Raw genomic sequence first — 16,921 nt, 5'->3', positions numbered from 1 at the left:
TTATAAAGTAGGGAAGTAACTTTACTTTATAAAATTTATAAAGCAAAGTTACAGCAAGTTAAAGCATATAATAATAATTACTTACCAAGTACTTTATGTTGGATTTTCACTGTTTGGCAGAATAAATCTTTATAAAACAACTTACTATAGTTAAATCTATCTTTTTATTTATACTTTGGTTGCTCTGCTACTGCCCACCATGAAAGCTGGAACGCCCACTAGTGGGCGGTAGGGACCAGGTTGACTACCACTGCTCTAAATTGTTTTGATCATCGCTTCTCCGCCTTTTGGCTAAGATCAAGTGTAGTATCTGTTCTTATCAGTTTAAATTGTTTTGATCAACCATGATGGGGACTGGTCCATTTAACTTACTTTGCTTAGAGAGTTGTTTTGTTTTATTTTATTTTATTTTTTTATTTTTTCCTTTTTCCAAGTGAGAGGAGAGGAGATAGACTCCCACATGTGTCCTGACTGGGACCATGTGCTGGCAACAGAGCTATTTTTTAGCTGAAACAGAGGCTGGAAGTAGCCATCCTCAGTGCCCTGGGCCAATGCACTGTGGGAGGGGAAGAGAGAGAGAAAGAGAAAAGGGGGAGGGAGAGCGGTGGAGAAGCAGATGGTCACTTCTCCTGTGTGCCCTGAACAGGAATTGAACCTGGGACTGATGCTCTACCACTGAGCCAACTGACCGGGGCCTATTTTATTTTATTTTTTAGATTTTATTTATTGATTTTAGAGAGGGAGTGTGGGAGCAGGAAGATCAACTCATAGTATTTGCATCTTGTGTGTGCCTTGACCGGGCAAGCCCAGGGTTTTAAACCAGCAACCTCAGCATTTCAGGTTCATGCTTTATCCACTGTGCCACCACACATCAGGCACTTAGTGTTTAAATTTAAATTTGATTGATTGTTCACTTGTTTCTTCACTTGATGAACCTCTAGGCTATAGATTTGATGAGGGAATAGTGTACACCTTTGCTCACTGTTGTGTCTCCCCTGCAGAGCCCAAAGTGCTGGCTTTGGAGCCAGATTTCCTGGGTTTGTATCCCTACATTGCCACTCTGCTGATTTGAAACTTTGGATCTCAATGTCTTCATCTGTAAAACAGGACTGTTAATAGTGCCTTCTTCCTTGGGTTGTGGGATTTCAAGTCCTCATCCACATAAAATACCTAGGAGTTTATTCAGAGGTCACCTTCTCAGTGAGGCCTCCTCCCTTCCTCTGTGCTCCCAATTTTCTTCCCTGCTTTGATTTTCTTTATTACTCATATCATCACCTAATCTCTATTTTGCATGTTTTATTCTGTTCATTGTCTTGGAATGTCCTCTATCCCATTACCACCAGAATGTGAGCTCCAGAAGGGCAGGGATTTTTGTCTGTTTTCCTTACCATTCTATGTTCTTCACCTTGTATTGCGTATTTGTCAAAGGATTGTTAAGGAAAACCAGTGTCAGCTGCTAGTAGATAACTATAGAAGCTCAGTGAGGGTATTGAATATAACAGGAACAGAATGGGTAACTGAGGTGGCTATGTCACATGGGGCCTCCTGGAGCAGGTACTTTTGACTTGGACCTTTTCCCTGCAGGTGTCACTGGAGAAGGTGCTTGGCATCACAGCCCAGAACAGCAGTGGCCTAACCTGTAACCCCAGCACAGGACATGTGGCCTACCTAGCAGGGTGAGTGAGGGGATGGGCTTGGCTTTTCCATCTGTAGAATGCACAAATGGATAGTGCTGCCTACCTCTGAGGGCTGTGGAGAGGATTCCTTGGGCTCATCTGTATCTAGAATAGTACCTGGCCTGTAGTGAGCACTATGAAAGCCTTATTGTGAATGCAGCTGGGAGGTGGCAGTGATTATGGGAAAGACAGGTGGTTAAAACCTAAGCTGTATTAGACAACCTGGATTTATGTCCCAGCACCATCATGTGCCCCTTTTTTGAACCTCTACTTCTATGTCTATAAAACAGAAATAGTGGCCCTGGCCGGCTGGCTCAGTGGTAGAGCGTCGGCCTGGCGTGCAGAAGTCCCGGGTTCAATTCCCGGCAAGGGCACACAGGAGAAGCACCCATCTGCTTCTCCACCCCTCCCCCTCTCCTTCCTCTCTGTCTCTCTCTTCCCCTCCCGCAGCCAAGGCTCCACTGGAGCGGGGATGGCCCGGGCGCTGGGGATGGCTCTGTGGTCTCTGCCCCGGGCGCTAGAGTGGCTCTGGTCGAGACATAGCGATGCCTCGGATGGGCAGAGCATCGCCCCCTGGTGGGCGTGCCGGGTGGATCCCGGCAGGGCGCATGCGGGAGTCTGTCTGACTGTCTCTCCCCGTTTCTAGCTTCGGAAAAATACAGGAAGGAAAAAAAAAAAAAAAAAAAACAGAAATAGTGATACCCTCCCCTCAGATAGTTTAGAGTACTGAAGGACATTCTGCCACTGTTTATTCTACAATCACTGTTCTAGCACGGCACTGTTCTAGACACCAAAGGGGCCACTCCTCTCCAACCCCGGTGGGGCAGGGCAGGGCAGGGCAGACTCATGGTCATTCCTGATGAACTGCATCTGTTACTGAGTCTTGAGGAAGTAAACAGTTCAGGACAGAGGACAAGGGAGGGATTTTGAATCTGAGAGGTATAGATTAACATTCTCACTCTGTCTCAGACCTGTTGGATAGCCTTGGGCAAAGGACTTCCTCTCCCTGGGCTTCAGTTTCCTCCCTTATAAAATGGAACTAAGATTCCTGACCTTACCTGGCAGTTGTAAGGATTTAATGAGATTGCGTTCATAGGTCTTTATTAACCCAGGGCCTGGCAGAATAGTTACCACAGAAGTGTTGGTTTCTATTTAAGGATGTATTAATAATAATGTGAAGTTTCTAGAATTCTCAGAATATACACCTGGAGGAGGAGGTGAACAGAGATAGAATATTGTGCTCAGAGGAGGCCTTGTTTATGTGTGGGCTCTCTTCTATTGGGAACAGAATATCCCAATATTCCCCTCCGTTTGAGCTCATTTTCTTCTTTCTCTTCAGCTGTGTGGTGGTGATTTTGGACCCCAAGGAGAACAAGCAGCAGCACATTTTTAACACTGCCAGGTAGGCTGGGGCCTGCGCATGGGTAGGGGTGGGACTGTAGAAATGCTTGTGGTTCAGTGACTCACTCATTCACTCACCCATCAGTTTAGCAACACTCACCAAGTGTCTGATCTGTGTTAAGTATTGTCCCAGGTGCTGGGGACACGCAGTGAACAAAAGAGACAAGAATTTCTGCTTTCCATAGAGCTGACAGCTCAGCTGGGGAGACAGACCAAGCCAACTGCTAGCCAATTGTGACCATTGCTATGAGGAAGTGATGAGGGATGTGTTAGGGCAGGTTTATAGGTAGAGAGTAGGAGAGAAGCCATATCAGAGGGTTCTGGAAGGGTCTCTCTGAGGCTGAGACCTGAAGGAAGTAAGGTAGTGACCCATGTGAAAGTGAGGAGAGAGCATTTCAGGCAGAGGGAGTATCGGGGGCAAAGGCCTGACAGTGCTTAAGAATCTCGGGTTGTGTGAGGAGCAGCCAAGGATTCATGTGCCTGGATGGAGGAGTGGATGAGGTGGAGATGAGGCTGGAGCAGGCAGAAGCCACATCACGTGGGCCTTGGGGAGGGAGTTGGATACTGATTACAAGGAGAAGCCACTGGGGGGCATTTATAGGCTAGGGATATGCTTTCCACAATTCAGTGTTCCAGCACCTCAATCTTCCTTCCCAGTTTTACTTTTCTCCACAGTGTTCTCCTTTCTGATATGCCATCTGATTTCCTCACTGATAATATTTACTCTCTGTCTCCCTTCCATAGTGTGAGCTCTTTGAGGACAGGGACTTTCTCTTAGTGGATCTCTATGCCCCTTTCACCTAGAGCAGTATCTAGCACATTGATAACACTTTGAATGAATGAATGAATGAATGTGATTTATAAAGATCCCTTGCCCTGGCCGGTTGGCTCAGCGGTAGAGCGTCGGCCTAGCGTGCGGAGGACCCGGGTTCGATTCCCGGCCAGGGCACACAGGAGAAGCGCCCATTTGCTTCTCCACCCCTCCGCCGCGCTTTCCTCTCTGTCTCTCTCTTCCCCTCCCGCAGCCAAGGCTCCATTGGAGCAAAGATGGCCCGGGCGCTGGGGATGGCTCTGTGGCCTCTGCCCCAGGCGCTAGAGTGGCTCTGGTCGCAACGCCCAGGATGGGCAGAGCATCGCCCCCTGGTGGGCAGAGCATCGCCCCTGGTGGGCGTGCCGGGTGGATCCCGGTCGGGCGCATGCGGGAGTCTGTCTGACTGTCTCTCCCTGTTTCCAGCTTCAGAAAAAAGAAAAAAAAAAAAAAAGATCCCTTAGCTGCCAACTTATTAGGAAAGGCCCTTGGCCCTGAGTAAGCCCAAGTTGGTTCCCAGGGGTCTGCCTTAGGACTGATCACTGTGTCATTCAGGAGGTGGCATGGGAAGGGTCCACTCTTAATGATTGATGGGTCTGTCTTAGGAGGTGGTGTGATAAGAGTAGAGGTTTTCATTTTGGCTGGATTTCAGTCACTTGATCCCTAGACCTCACTCTCAGAGAAGGCCTAATCATTGGCCTAGTGAGGCCTGGGTATTGGCAACTTTAAAAATTTTTATATTGAAATAATTTAACTTTATTTTTTTTAATTTTTTTTTACTCAGTGAGAGGAGGGGAGGCAGAGACAGACTCCCACATGAGCCCCAACTGGGATCTACCCAGAAAGGCCACTAAGGGGTGATGCTCTGCCCATCTGGAGCATGGCTCTGTTGCTCAGCAACCAAGCTCTTCTTAGTGCCTAAGGCAGAGGCCATGTAGCCATCCTCAGTGCTTGGGGCTGCAGGAGGGGAAGAGAGAGAGAGAAGTGAGAGGGGGAGGGGTGGAAAAGCATATGAGCGCTTCTCCTGTGTGCCCTGGCTGGGAATCGAACCTGGGACATTTACATGCTGGGCTGATGCTCTACCACTGAGCCAACTGGCCAGGGCCTAAAATAAGTTTAGACTTAACAAGAATAGTAAAAGAGCGTGTGTATACCTTTTATCCATATTCCCCAAATGTTAACATTTTACCACATTTGCTTTATCATTCTCTGTCTCTGTCTATATACATATTAATTTTTCTCTGAATCATTTGAGAGTTAGTTGCAGACATGATGCTCTTATATCTCTAAATACTTTGACTTGTATTTCCTTTTTTTAAAAAATGGCATAGTCCCTTAAAACTGCAATATATTCAACAATATCAGGAAATTAAAATAAATTAAAATTGGTACATCACTACTATCTATTCCTCATTCAAGTTTCACCATTTGTCCCAAGAGTGTCCTTTATAGCAAAAGGGTTCTGTCCAGAATCATGCATTGCATATCATTGTCTCTTCATTCTTCTTCAGTCTGAAGTGGTTCCTCCATCTTTTCTTGACTTTTGTGGATGACACTTTTGAGTCTAGGTATTTTGTAGAACGTGCCAACATTTGGGTTTGTCTGATATTTCCTCACACATAGATTCAGGGTCTACAACTTTGGCAAGAACATCTCCTCAGGAATGCTATGTTCTTTTCAGTACATTCTATCAGGAAATTCATGATGTTGCTCTCTCGTAACTGGTAGTGTTCACTTTGAGCCTTGCTGTCTGCCAGGCTTCTCCACTAGGAAACCTCTTTTTTCCTTTGTGATTAGTGAGTATCTTAGGGGAGCTTCTTTGAAACTTTGCAGGTATTATACCTACCCTGTCCCTCACCAAACTTTTCCTCACTAGTCTTAGCATGGCTTTGACATGTTTAAAAAGCTCCCAAGAGAACTCTGACATGCGGCCAGGATTGAGAATCTCTGACCTAGAGCCCTGTCTGGTTAGGTAACCCCGGGCAAGGGACTTCCCTGTGTTGAAATCTCCTCATCTCAAAAACTAGCTAGTGAGAGTCCTGACTTCATGGCATGTATGTGAAGAATCAGTGTACTGATGCCCATATAGCATTTGGCAGAGGACTGGGCAAAGGTCAGGAGTACCTGCAGGCAGTGGAAACTCCACAACAAACATGGTTTAAACACAAGGGCATGCTCTTCCTGCACATAAGTCTGGAGGTGGGCACGCAGGGGCTGCTGTCTCTGACATTAGGGACCCCACTTCTTCTGCCTTTCTGTTCTACCATACTTATGTGGCTTCTGTTCTTGAAGTCACCACTTGACTCAGGATGGAGTTCTGGCTGTCATGTCCTTTTTTTCAGAAGGAGAACAAGTGGGGAGTAGAGTTCCCTTTGAGAAGCTTTCTGGAAATTAAACATAGTGCCTCTCAGTGGCCAGACTAAGTCATATAGCTGTACTTGTGTAGCTGCAAGAGAGGAGGAAAAGTACTCTTGCTGGAGACATTGCCATCCTAATTAAAACTGGTGTTCTATCAGTGAGGAAGGAGGGGTAAGGGGCTGGTGGGTAGGCAGTTTGCTTTGTCCGCTGCTATAGGAGTAATGGGAAGCCATCAGAGGGTTGAGTTTATGAGGATAAATGTTCTGTGAGATTGTCTAAGACTTACTTGAGGCATTTACTTAGTTGTCAGCACACCAGTTTATTCATGTGAGAGAGACAATTACTAGACTATTAAGAGCAGATATAAAAACAACATTAAAGGAAAGTGGATAGAGGAAAAACCAATACAGTCTGGGAACAGTGAAACTTGCTGCCAAAATCCTGCAAACTAGTCTGGTCATTTCGTCATCGTGAAGGCTACTGGGGAGTATCAGAAACATGTTGGTTGTTACTGGGTTTCCTAGAACACGTTAAGCGATTAGCAGCGGAGCACATGCTGTGGCCCTCTCAGTGCGATGTCTGTCAGGGTCCTCCCTTCACCACCTCCATAGTTAGGCCAGATCTATACCATTTCCTGCATCTGAATTTCTCAGGATTGTAGGGCTGGTGAGGGTCGTAGGAGCCTACTGCTGGAAAGGGAAGGGAAGAAGGGTCCCCATTCAGTGTCCACCCCATCTGAGCTTGGTGTTTTAGGGAGGAAGACCTTTGCTTTTACCAAACCCCATTTTTCTAATTTGCGGCCCCTTTCTAGCAGCTGGGAATGCAGGAATGTACTGTGTGCTGGCTATACTGTACACAGGCAGCACTGGCTCTGTGGTAGCTGCTGCTGCTCACCTCTCCTGGCCTTTCTCGGGCTTGGGAGGAGTGGGCAGAGTGCTGTAAGCACAGCCAGGCTGGGGTCTGGCTGCACCCCCTTGTGGAATCCATGATCAACCCCTTTTCTTGCCCTCAGGAAGTCTCTGAGCTCTCTGGCCTTCTCCCCTGATGGGAAGTACATTGTGACAGGGGAGGTGAGTTGTGATCGTGATTGAATAGATGCGGAGGGGTCTTGGGGCCATTCCTTCTGTCCCCACTGGGCCTACGGAATAGCTCCTTCCTGGGACAGAAAAACCTTATGACAGATGGGGAAGGTGGCTTTTGGGCACATCCTGGGGCATTGCCAACTTCAGCCCCGCCTGGTATAGAACCCAGCAGCAGTAACAGCCCTACCTTCCCTAGAATGGGCACAGGCCTACTGTGCGAATCTGGGATGTGGATGAGAAGAGCCAGGTGGCGGAGATGTTGGGCCACAAGTACGGCGTGGCCTGTGTGGCCTTTTCCCCCAATATGAAGCACATTGTGTCCATGGGCTACCAGCACGACATGGTACTCAACGTCTGGGACTGGAAGGTGAGCTGACTGGTGGGTGTGTGGGCAGGCAGCCAGCTGCCTGAGCATCCTGAGTCTCAGGCATTGGAAGAACTGAATGAGGTTACTTGTTCAAATGCTCATAAATTCAACAAATATTTATTGAGCACCTGATCCCTGGTTTAGGCACTTATTGAAGGGCATATGACAAGTTTTCTTTCTTTCTTTTTTTTTTAAATTCATTGAATGAAGGGAAGGCAGAGACAGACTTCTACATGTGCCCTGACTGGAATCCGCCCAGCAAACCCACTAGGGGGGTGTCGCTCCATTGCTCAGCAACTGAACTCTTCTTAGCATCTAAGGCGGAGGCCATAGAGCCATCTTCAGGGCCTGGGGCCAGCTCACTCTAATCAAGCATGGCTGCAGGAGAGGAAGAGAGAGAGAGAGAGAAATGAGAGGGGGAGGGGTGGAGAAGCAGATGGGTGCTTCTCCTGTGTGCCCTGATCGGGAATTGAACCTGGGACATCCACACTCCGGGCTGACGCTCTACCACTGAGCCAACCGGCCAGGGCAACAAGTTTTCAACTAGTGGAATATATAATTATTTTTATGTTGACCATCTATGGCCTTGATGAAGTGACTTCTCTGTGGGTCAGTTTCCTTATCTATAAAATGGATATTTTAGTATTCACACAGTTGAACTGTGAGAATTAAATGAGCTGATTTGAAACAGTGGACTCTGGAATAGCTGGGGGAGGACTTGGAGTTGGCAGAAGCGGGTACCAAGTCCTGGTTCTCTTTGTAATTTGTTATGTGACCTTGAACACATGATACCCTCCCTCTGAGCATGGCAGAGTGGGAGGAGAAGCCCCCCCTTCACGGAGCTGTTGATGAGATTCCCAGTTATCCTGTGAAGGGTTCAGCAGGGTAAGGGTGAGATGGCGGCCATGGTTGTGTTATCCATACTGCCCAGCTGTGGCTGTCCTCAGCATCATTTGTGGGCTGTAGAGCTTGGACTTTTAGGCGGAGCTCTGGAACTACTCTCACATGGGAACCTTTCCAAGCCTCATTCCCACTGTGGTGGGGACAAGGGTGCCATATCGGTTCTCCCATAAAGTAGCTTACTGACGGGTCAGGGCAAACAGACCTGGAGAAAGGCTGGAAACAAGGGTGCCATATCGGCTCTCCCATGAAGTAGCTTACTGACGGGTCAGGGCAAACAGACCTGGAGAAAGGGTGGGAATAAGAGTGCCATATCGGCTCTCCCATGAAGTAGCTTACTGACGGGTCAGGGCAAACAGACCTGGAGAAAGGGTGGGAATAAGAGTGCCATATCGGCTCTCCCATGAAGTAGCTTACTGACAGGTCAGGGCAAACAGACCTGGAGAAAGGGAGAGCGGGGAGACAAGGGCTGAGAGCGAAGGCTGGGGGTGGGAGTCCAATAGGGTGGGAGCTGCATGAACTTTTCTGTACTGATTCTTCCAGAAAGATGTCGTGGTAGCTTCCAACAAGGTATCGTGCAGGGTCATTGCCCTCTCTTTCTCAGAGGACAGTAGCTATTTTGTCACAGTTGGTAACCGGCATGTGAGGTTCTGGTTCTTGGAAGTGTCCACTGAAACAAAGGTGAGTTTTTGTCCCTGCTTCCGCAGCCAGGGCTGGGTGGTAACTATCAGGGGAAGTGTGGACTTCTGTTTCCACCTGAGATATGGGCAGTGGTCTCAGGCTGTCTGGCCTCTCGGGGGTGTGGCTGGTGCTTCTGGCCTGCTTTCCTGGTGCTAACTGGCAGGGCCTTCCAGGAGTCTCCCCACTGCATTCCCCTCCTCCCCCAGGCCTCGTTCCTGGACTGCTGCCTTCCAGCCACTGTGTTTGGAAGTGTGTTTTGTTGTTTCCTTTCCTTCTCCTCCACTAGGAGGAGTTTCTTAGAGTCCTCCTTTGTTGTTCCTCTGGTCATAAGAGAGCCATCATGATGTTAGGCTCCAGGCTGTGTGGACATTGTCTCACTGTGCCCTGCTGTGCCTCCAGGTGACGGGGACAGTGCCCCTCATAGGGCGCTCAGGCATCCTGGGTGAGCTGCACAACAATGTCTTCTGTGATGTGGCTTGTGGCCGGGGCCAGATGGCAGGCAATACCTTCTGTGTGTCTTACTCGGGCCTCCTCTGCCAGTTCAACGAGAAGAGGGTGCTGGAGAAGTGGATCAATCTGAAGGTACGTCACCTCACCTCTCTGCTATCAATGGGGGAAACACTGTTTCCATGGCATGGTCTCCTGGGGCACTTAGTAATGTTTCTGCCTGGTAGTTGGTTACACCATCTCTGGGTTTCACTTCAAGTTGCTTGTGTGACTCTGGTGAATGACTTTCCCTCTCTGAGCCTCAGTTTTCTCATCTGTAAAAACCAAAATACTCCTGTCTGACTCACAGAGTCGATAAGGGAGTATATGAGATAATATAGGTAAGGTATTCAGCACAGTGCCTAGTACCCTGTAATGGGGTCAAGGTTGCTGTTGCTTTCATCGCTGTTTGATTCAGTTCACATTTCCTTCTTCATTGAGTACTCTTGGCTAGTAGGACAACTGTATCAGTTCACATTTCCTTCTTCATTGAGTACTCTTGGCTAGTAGGACAACTGTATTTCTTTTTTAATCTAAAGTATCATTGACAATCATAACAACATGTTTTTCCCTTTTTCTTTTCAAGTAAGAGGAGGGGAGATAGTGAGAGCAATTCCCACATGCAGGATCCACCCTGCAACCCCTGTCTGGGGCCAATGCTCAAATCAACTGAGCTATTTTTAGTGCCTGAGGCTGACACACTCGGACCAACCAAGCTATTCTGTGCCCAGGGCTACACTCAAACCAGTGGAACCACTGACTGTGGGAGGAGAAGAAGGAGAGGATTGGGAGAGAAGTTGATAGTAGCTTCTCTTGTGTGCCCTGACAAGGAATCAAACCTAGGACATCTGTGTACTGGGCCAATACACTATCCACTGAGCCATTGGCCAGGGCCCCAGTAATATTTTTTAATTTATTTTAGTGAAGGGGGAGAGAGAGAAAGATAGTGAGAGGGAGGGATGGGAGGGGCAGGAAGCATCAACTGCCATATGTGCCTTGACTGGGCAAGCCCAGGGTTTAGAACCAGCGACCTCAGCATTCCAGGTCAGTAACATTTTCAACTAAAGGATGATATATTAATAAACTGTAGAACCACTTTTCTTTAGGATCTGAGGGTTGAGTCCGAGCGATCTTCCTAGTCCCAGATTTGGATTCCCATTTGGCTGTTGTAGCTCAGTTTTCCCTCCTTTTTCTATTCCTGCTCTGTGACTCTCCTCCAGAACTCGCCGTTAGGGTTAATGGCATCATGTCAGGCATGTGAAAGAATTCTGAGGTTTTCCCTCTGTCATAGGTTCTTTGTTTTTCTTGTTTGAATCCTCTTACACAGCTTTTAAACAAGTCATAAGCTTTGACAGATAGATGTGTAGCTCCTGAGCAGTTATTATAAATGACTCATAATTAAGTCTGTAGATTTGGAAAAACTCCTCTAATCTGTGTCCAGAGTTCTGTCGCTTCCTGTGCTTCTATCTTCATGTTCTGGCAGGATAGACAGCCCTTCCTATATACAGTAACTTTTTTCTATGCTGCTTTGAAATATAGTTTCTATGAAGTTATTTTTAAGCAGTAGGGTATAAAATTTTGGCCTAAAATTCAATCCTGTTACTGCAAGTGACCTATCTGAAGTCGTGGTCTGTTGAACAGATACTTTCCACCCGTAGCTGTTTCTCTGTGGGTAGCAATGACAACTCTGTCCCATCTGTGCCTCTGTCTACCTTCTGGCACGTATCCTTCAATAGTGACGTTATGCATGCTATATCCTGATTTCAAAAACCTTAAAATTTGTTTGATTCAGTTCACATAAGAAGCCCTAAAAAAGGCTTCTTAGACCCAAGAAACTATAAGGTTTCTCTGGAGGCCCAAGGCTGTTCTGTTAGTCCCCATGTCTCTTAACCAGGCCACACGAAACACGAAGTACATTTGGGTCCCTTTTGCCCACACAGGTCTCCCTGTCTTCCTGCCTATGTGTCAGCCAGGACCTCATCTTCTGCGGCTGCACAGATGGGATAATTCGCATCTTCCAGGCCCACAACCTACACTACCTCACCAACCTGCCCAAGCCGCACTACCTCGGGGTGGATGTGGCCCAAGGCCTGGAGCCCAGGTACTACCCACAGTGGCAGGGAGAGCCCCTGCCCCCAAGTCTATCTGCTGGTGTGCATTCATGTTTCCAGATCCGTCTACCTCCTGGCCAGCCCTAGGCAGGAAGCAGGACACAGCTATAATGAGGCAGCAAAATCTTTGCCCCCGTGAAGTCTTCTGTCTAGTGAGGAAGTTTGATGATAAACAAGTACAGAAATAAGGTTATTTCAGACAGTCATAAATGCTTTTGTGAAATAAAACGGGGACTCAAGAAGATAGTGTCTGGGGATTGGGGCTGGATTATTTGGGTACCCAGGGGAACCCTCTAGTGAGAAAGAGTCAGTTGTATGGAGAACAAGATCCTGACAGCAAGGGGAAGGGCCTTATAGCACACCTAGGGGCTGTGTGGCTGGAGCCTGGGGTGCCGGGGGTAGGAGAATGGTAGGAGACAGGTCTGAGAATTGATGGAGGCTGGTAGGAGGAGCTTGTAGTCTATTCTAAGGTCCATGGCAGCCACTGGGGCTTTCAGGCATTGGTATTATGTGATAAGGCCTTGAGCATAGATCCCTCTGCTGCTATGTTGAAAGTGGGCGAAAGGGCTGAGCTATAACTTAATTCCTCTTTGTTGTAGTCATTTTGGGGGGGTTAGGGGAGCTATCTAACCAGGGGGTGCTGGTTATGAGGGGTGGCCTCTTTTTACATTGCTGGACACTACCTCCTGAGTGCCTTTTTTATTTTTTATTTATTTATTTTTTTTTTTGTATTTTTCTGAAGCTGGAAACAGGGAGAGACAGTCAGACAGACTCCCGCATGCGCCCGACCGGGATCCACCCGGCACGCCCACCAGGGGCGACGCTCTGCCCACCAGGGGGCGATGCTCTGCCCCTCCGGGGTGTCGCTCTGCTGCGACCAGAGCCACTCTAGCGCCTGGGGCAGAGGCCAAGGAGCCATCCCCAGCACCCGGGCCATCTTTGCTCCAATGGAGCCTTGGCTGCGGGAGGGGAAGAGAGAGACAGAGAGAAAGGAGGGGGTGGGGGTGGAAAAGCAAATGGGCGCTTCTCCTATGTGCCCTGGCCGGGAATCGAACCCGGGTCCCCCTACACGGCAGGCCGACGCTCTACCGCTGAGCCAACCGGCCAGGGCCCTGAGTGCCTTTTTTAATAGCCTAGAGGGGGCTACTGAGTGTCTCAAAAGAAAGAGAGGGTGGGTCAGCAACCCACAGACAGTGGTGTGTTATAGTAGCTAGGCTGCCAAACTCTGCCAGCTTCTGCTTTGTGCTCTGTGGCCTCAGGCAGGCTACTCTTTCCATCTGTGCTTTAATTCCTTTGTCTATAAAATATAGTACCTACCTACAGAGGTTAGGATTCAGTTCAGCTAAAGTTCTTGCTTGGCACACACTAGGTGCTCAGTAAACTATAGCCTTTGCAGAAAGACCCCAGGAAGGCACAGAGATTTTTTGATCATGTGTTGATGGCGCCCATGAGAGAGAAGGCCTGAGGTTTGTGCCCATTATTCTTCCATGTTCAGAGGGAGAAGACAGAGGTTGGGTTGAAGGGAGAAAAAAGTAACTATCTGAAAATTCAAATACTCTCAGGAATCAAGTAGCTTTACTTTGCAACCTCTGTTTTAGAAACAAAGTGAAAGAAGAGGGAGGAGGGAGAAGTGGAGTTGGAGCGGGAGAGGTAGACCCCATAGCACTGACATGAGATAGCTCAAGTGTTACTACGGTTGGCTGGCACTACCCACAGTGACATTGATAGTGATTGATGCCCTGTCTTGCTTTGTTAGCTTCCTCTTCTGCAGGAAGGCAGAAGCAGTCTACCCGGATACAGTGGCACTGACCTTTGACCCCACCCACCAGTGGCTGTCCTGCGTGTATAAGGACCACAGCATCTATATCTGGGATGTCAAAGACATCGACAAAGTAGAGAAGATGTGGTCGGAGCTCTTCCACAGCTCCTATGTCTGGAACGTGGAGGTGAGTCTCTCTCTCCCTCCCCTCCCCTTGCTCAGCCTCCACTTGAGGAAAATTTCTGCAGTTTGGGGAACCCAGTCAGCCATTCCTTTAAAAGATACTCCATTCCTTCCAATGGACTCCAGCTACATGCCAGGTGCTAATCTAGGTGCTGGGGGCACAACTGGGAAGGAAACTGACAAAAGTCCTGCCCCTCATGGAGTTCACATTTGGGTGTAAGAGTAAGCCATAAACATCAGTATAAAACATGCCAAGCAGCAATACCTCACAGAATAAAAATGAAGCAGAGTAGCCTGGCCTGTGGTGGCACAGTGGATAGAGCATTGACCTGGAACGCTGAGGTCGCCGGTTCAAGGCCCTGGGCTTGCCTGGTCAAGGCACATACAACAAGCAAGCAATGAACAACTAAAGTGAAGCAACTATGATGCTTCTCACTCTGCCCTGTCCTCCTTCTGTAAAACTAATAAATAAAAACATTTAAATTAAGAAGAATAAAAGAAGCAGAGTAGGGAGAAAGGGGAAGGGTGCTTGCTATTCTAGAGAGGAGAGTGGTCAAGGAACACCTCTCTGAGGATGTGACACTCAAGCAGACTTGCAGGAAGACAGGGTGAGAGGCATTTTACCACAGGGGAGAACAGCGAGAGCAAAGGTCCTGGAGCAGGAGCCTGTGTACCTAAGAGAGAGAGCCTTCTGTGGAGGCGTTTCTGTTGTTTAGTGCTTTTTTATTTAGGTGTTCAGGGAGTTTTTATTTTCTGAGAATGAATCTGGGGATTTTTTCATTCTCTAAAGCTGTTTATAAGTACTCCTTACAGATTAGACACCTAGTGGAGAAAGAATTGTGTTCTTTTTTTTCTGTGTGACAGAGACAGAGAGAGGGACAGATAGGAACAGACAGACAGGAAGGGAGAGAGATGAAAAGCATCAATTCTTTGTTGCGACACCTTAGTTGTTCACTGATTGCTTTCTCATATGTGCCTTGACAGGGGTGGGAGGGGAGGCTACAGCAGACCGAGTGACCCCTTGCTCAAGCCAGCGACCTTGGGTCCAAGCTGGTGAGCCTTGCTCAGAACAGATGAGCCTGCTGCGCTCAAGCCAGTGACCTCGGGGTTTCGAACCTGGATCCTCTTTGTCCCAGTCCAGCGCTCTACCCACTGCCCCACCACCTGGTCAGGCTCTTTTCCCCTTTTTAAAAAAACATTTTATTTATTGATTTTACAGAGAGAGGAGAAAGCGGGTGGGGGGAGCAAGAAGTATAGTTGCTTCACTTCACTATTCATTGCTTGTTGCTTGCTGTATGTGCCTTGACCTGGCCAGCCCAGGGCTTCAAACCGGCAACCTCAGCATTTCAGGTCATAGCTTTATCCACTGCACCACCACAGGTCAGGCTCAAAGTATTTTCTGATTTCTCTTTTGATTTCTTCTTTGACCCACTGGTTGTGTAAGAGTGTGTTGTTTAATATCCACGTATTTGTTAATTCTCCAAACTTCCTTCTATTATTCATTTGTAGTTTTATTCCATTGTGGTTGGAGAAGATTGTATCTTGACAGTCTTTTAAAATTTATCAAGATTTTGTTGTGAGTGAATATATAGTCTATTCTGGAGAATGTTCTGTGTTTACTTAAGAAGAATGTCCATGTTGCTGTGTTTGGGTGGAATATTCTTTATATAATCTGTTAGGTCTAGTTGGTTTATAGTGTTTTTTTAAGTCCTCTATTTCCTTATTGATATTTTCTCTGGATGTATCTTGTATTGAAAATGTAATATTAAAGTCTCCAACTAATATTCTAGACCTGTATATTTCTTTCTTTAATTTTGTCAATTTTTGTTTCATGTATTTTGGGTCTTTATAGTTGTTAGGCATGCGTATGTTTGCATTTGTTGTATATTCTTGATGATTGATCATTATATCAATATATACAGTAATGCCCTTTTTTCTTGTAATATTTTTTTATTTAAATCTATTTTGACTGACATCACTATAGACATAAAAAACTCCCTTTCAGTTACTATTTGTATGTAATATATTTTTTCATAACTTCACTTTCAACCTGTATGTTTCTTTGGATATAAAGTGAGTCTTTTATGGTCAACTTATACTAGTTGGATCTTTTTTTATACATTCTGCCAATTATTTCCTTTTGGTTGGAGAGTTTCATCTATGTACATTTAAAGTAATTATTTAAAAGGTAGGCCTTACCCTTGTCATTTTGCTATTTGCCTTCTAGATATCCTGCATCTTTTATGTTCCTTAATTCTTCTATCACCACCATGTATTTTTAGTTTTTTTTGTTGTTTTTTTTTTTTTGTATTTTTCTGAAGCTGGAAACGGGGAGAGACAGTCAGACAGACTCCCGCATGCACTCGACCGGGATCCACCCGGCACGCCCACCAGGGGCAACGCTCTGCCCATCAGGGGGCGATGCTCTGCCCCTCTGGGGCGTCGCTCTGCCGCGACCAGAGCCACTCCAGCGCCTGGGGCAGAGGCCAAGGAGCCATCCCCAGCACCCGGGCCGTCTTTGCTCCAATGGAGCCTTGGCTGCAGGAGGGGAAGAGAGAGACAGAGAGGAAGGGGGGGTGGAGAAGCAAATGGGCGCTTCTCCTATGTGCCCTGGCCGGGAATCGAACCCGGGTCCCCCGCACGCCAGGCCGACGCTCTACCGCTGAGCCAACCGGCCAGGGCCTTTAATTTTTTGTAGTTTCCCATTTTGATTTCATTTTCTCTTCTGTATTATTTTAAAGTTATTTTCTCACCAGAGGATTACAAGAGACATCTTAAATTGTTTTTTCTTAATATTTTTTTTTGTTTTTGTTTTTAGAGATACAGAGAGAGGGATAGATAGGGACAGACAGACAGGAATGGAGAGAGATGAGAAGCATCAAACATCATTTTTCGTTGTGACACCTTAGTTGTTCATTGATTGCTTTCTCATATGTGCCTTGACCGTGGGCCTTCAGCAGACCAAGTAACCCTTTACTCGAGCCAGCGACCTTGGGTCCAAGCTGGTGAGCTTTGCCCAAACCATATGAGCCTGTGCTTAAGCTGGCGACCTCAGGGTCTTGAACCTGGAACCTCCGCATCCCAGTCCGACGCTCTATCCACTGTGACA

General features: G+C 47.2%; 2 protein-coding genes, 1 non-coding gene and 1 pseudogene across 3 annotated transcripts in view; 2 read left to right on the top strand and 2 right to left on the bottom strand.

Annotated features, from left to right (window-relative positions):
- The window catches only part of POLR2I (RNA polymerase II subunit I), a 95,881-nt gene that overhangs the window by 25,794 nt on the left and 53,166 nt on the right, over positions 1 to 16,921 (bottom strand). The gene's annotated exons all lie outside the window — the stretch shown is intronic.
- WDR62 (WD repeat domain 62) overlaps positions 1 to 16,921 on the top strand; it is a 59,069-nt gene that overhangs the window by 945 nt on the left and 41,203 nt on the right. The window contains exons 2-9 of the mRNA XM_066348425.1: positions 1,585 to 1,676; positions 3,016 to 3,078; positions 7,256 to 7,313; positions 7,522 to 7,692; positions 9,136 to 9,273; positions 9,673 to 9,855; positions 11,700 to 11,860; positions 13,627 to 13,816. Coding sequence (XP_066204522.1) covers positions 1,585 to 1,676; positions 3,016 to 3,078; positions 7,256 to 7,313; positions 7,522 to 7,692; positions 9,136 to 9,273; positions 9,673 to 9,855; positions 11,700 to 11,860; positions 13,627 to 13,816 — 1,056 coding nt within the window. The remainder of the gene's footprint in view (positions 1 to 1,584; positions 1,677 to 3,015; positions 3,079 to 7,255; positions 7,314 to 7,521; positions 7,693 to 9,135; positions 9,274 to 9,672; positions 9,856 to 11,699; positions 11,861 to 13,626; positions 13,817 to 16,921) is intronic.
- LOC136381566 (U2 spliceosomal RNA) lies at positions 272 to 390 on the top strand (annotated as a pseudogene).
- Positions 12,905 to 12,981, bottom strand: TRNAG-GCC (transfer RNA glycine (anticodon GCC)). Its single transcript has one exon. It is a non-coding gene; the product is annotated as a tRNA-Gly (tRNA).

Source organism: Saccopteryx leptura, chromosome 9 (genome assembly GCF_036850995.1).
Source record: "Saccopteryx leptura isolate mSacLep1 chromosome 9, mSacLep1_pri_phased_curated, whole genome shotgun sequence".
Classification (NCBI taxonomy): Eukaryota; Metazoa; Chordata; class Mammalia; order Chiroptera; family Emballonuridae; genus Saccopteryx; species Saccopteryx leptura.
This window is presented reverse-complemented; position numbering and strand designations above follow the sequence as displayed.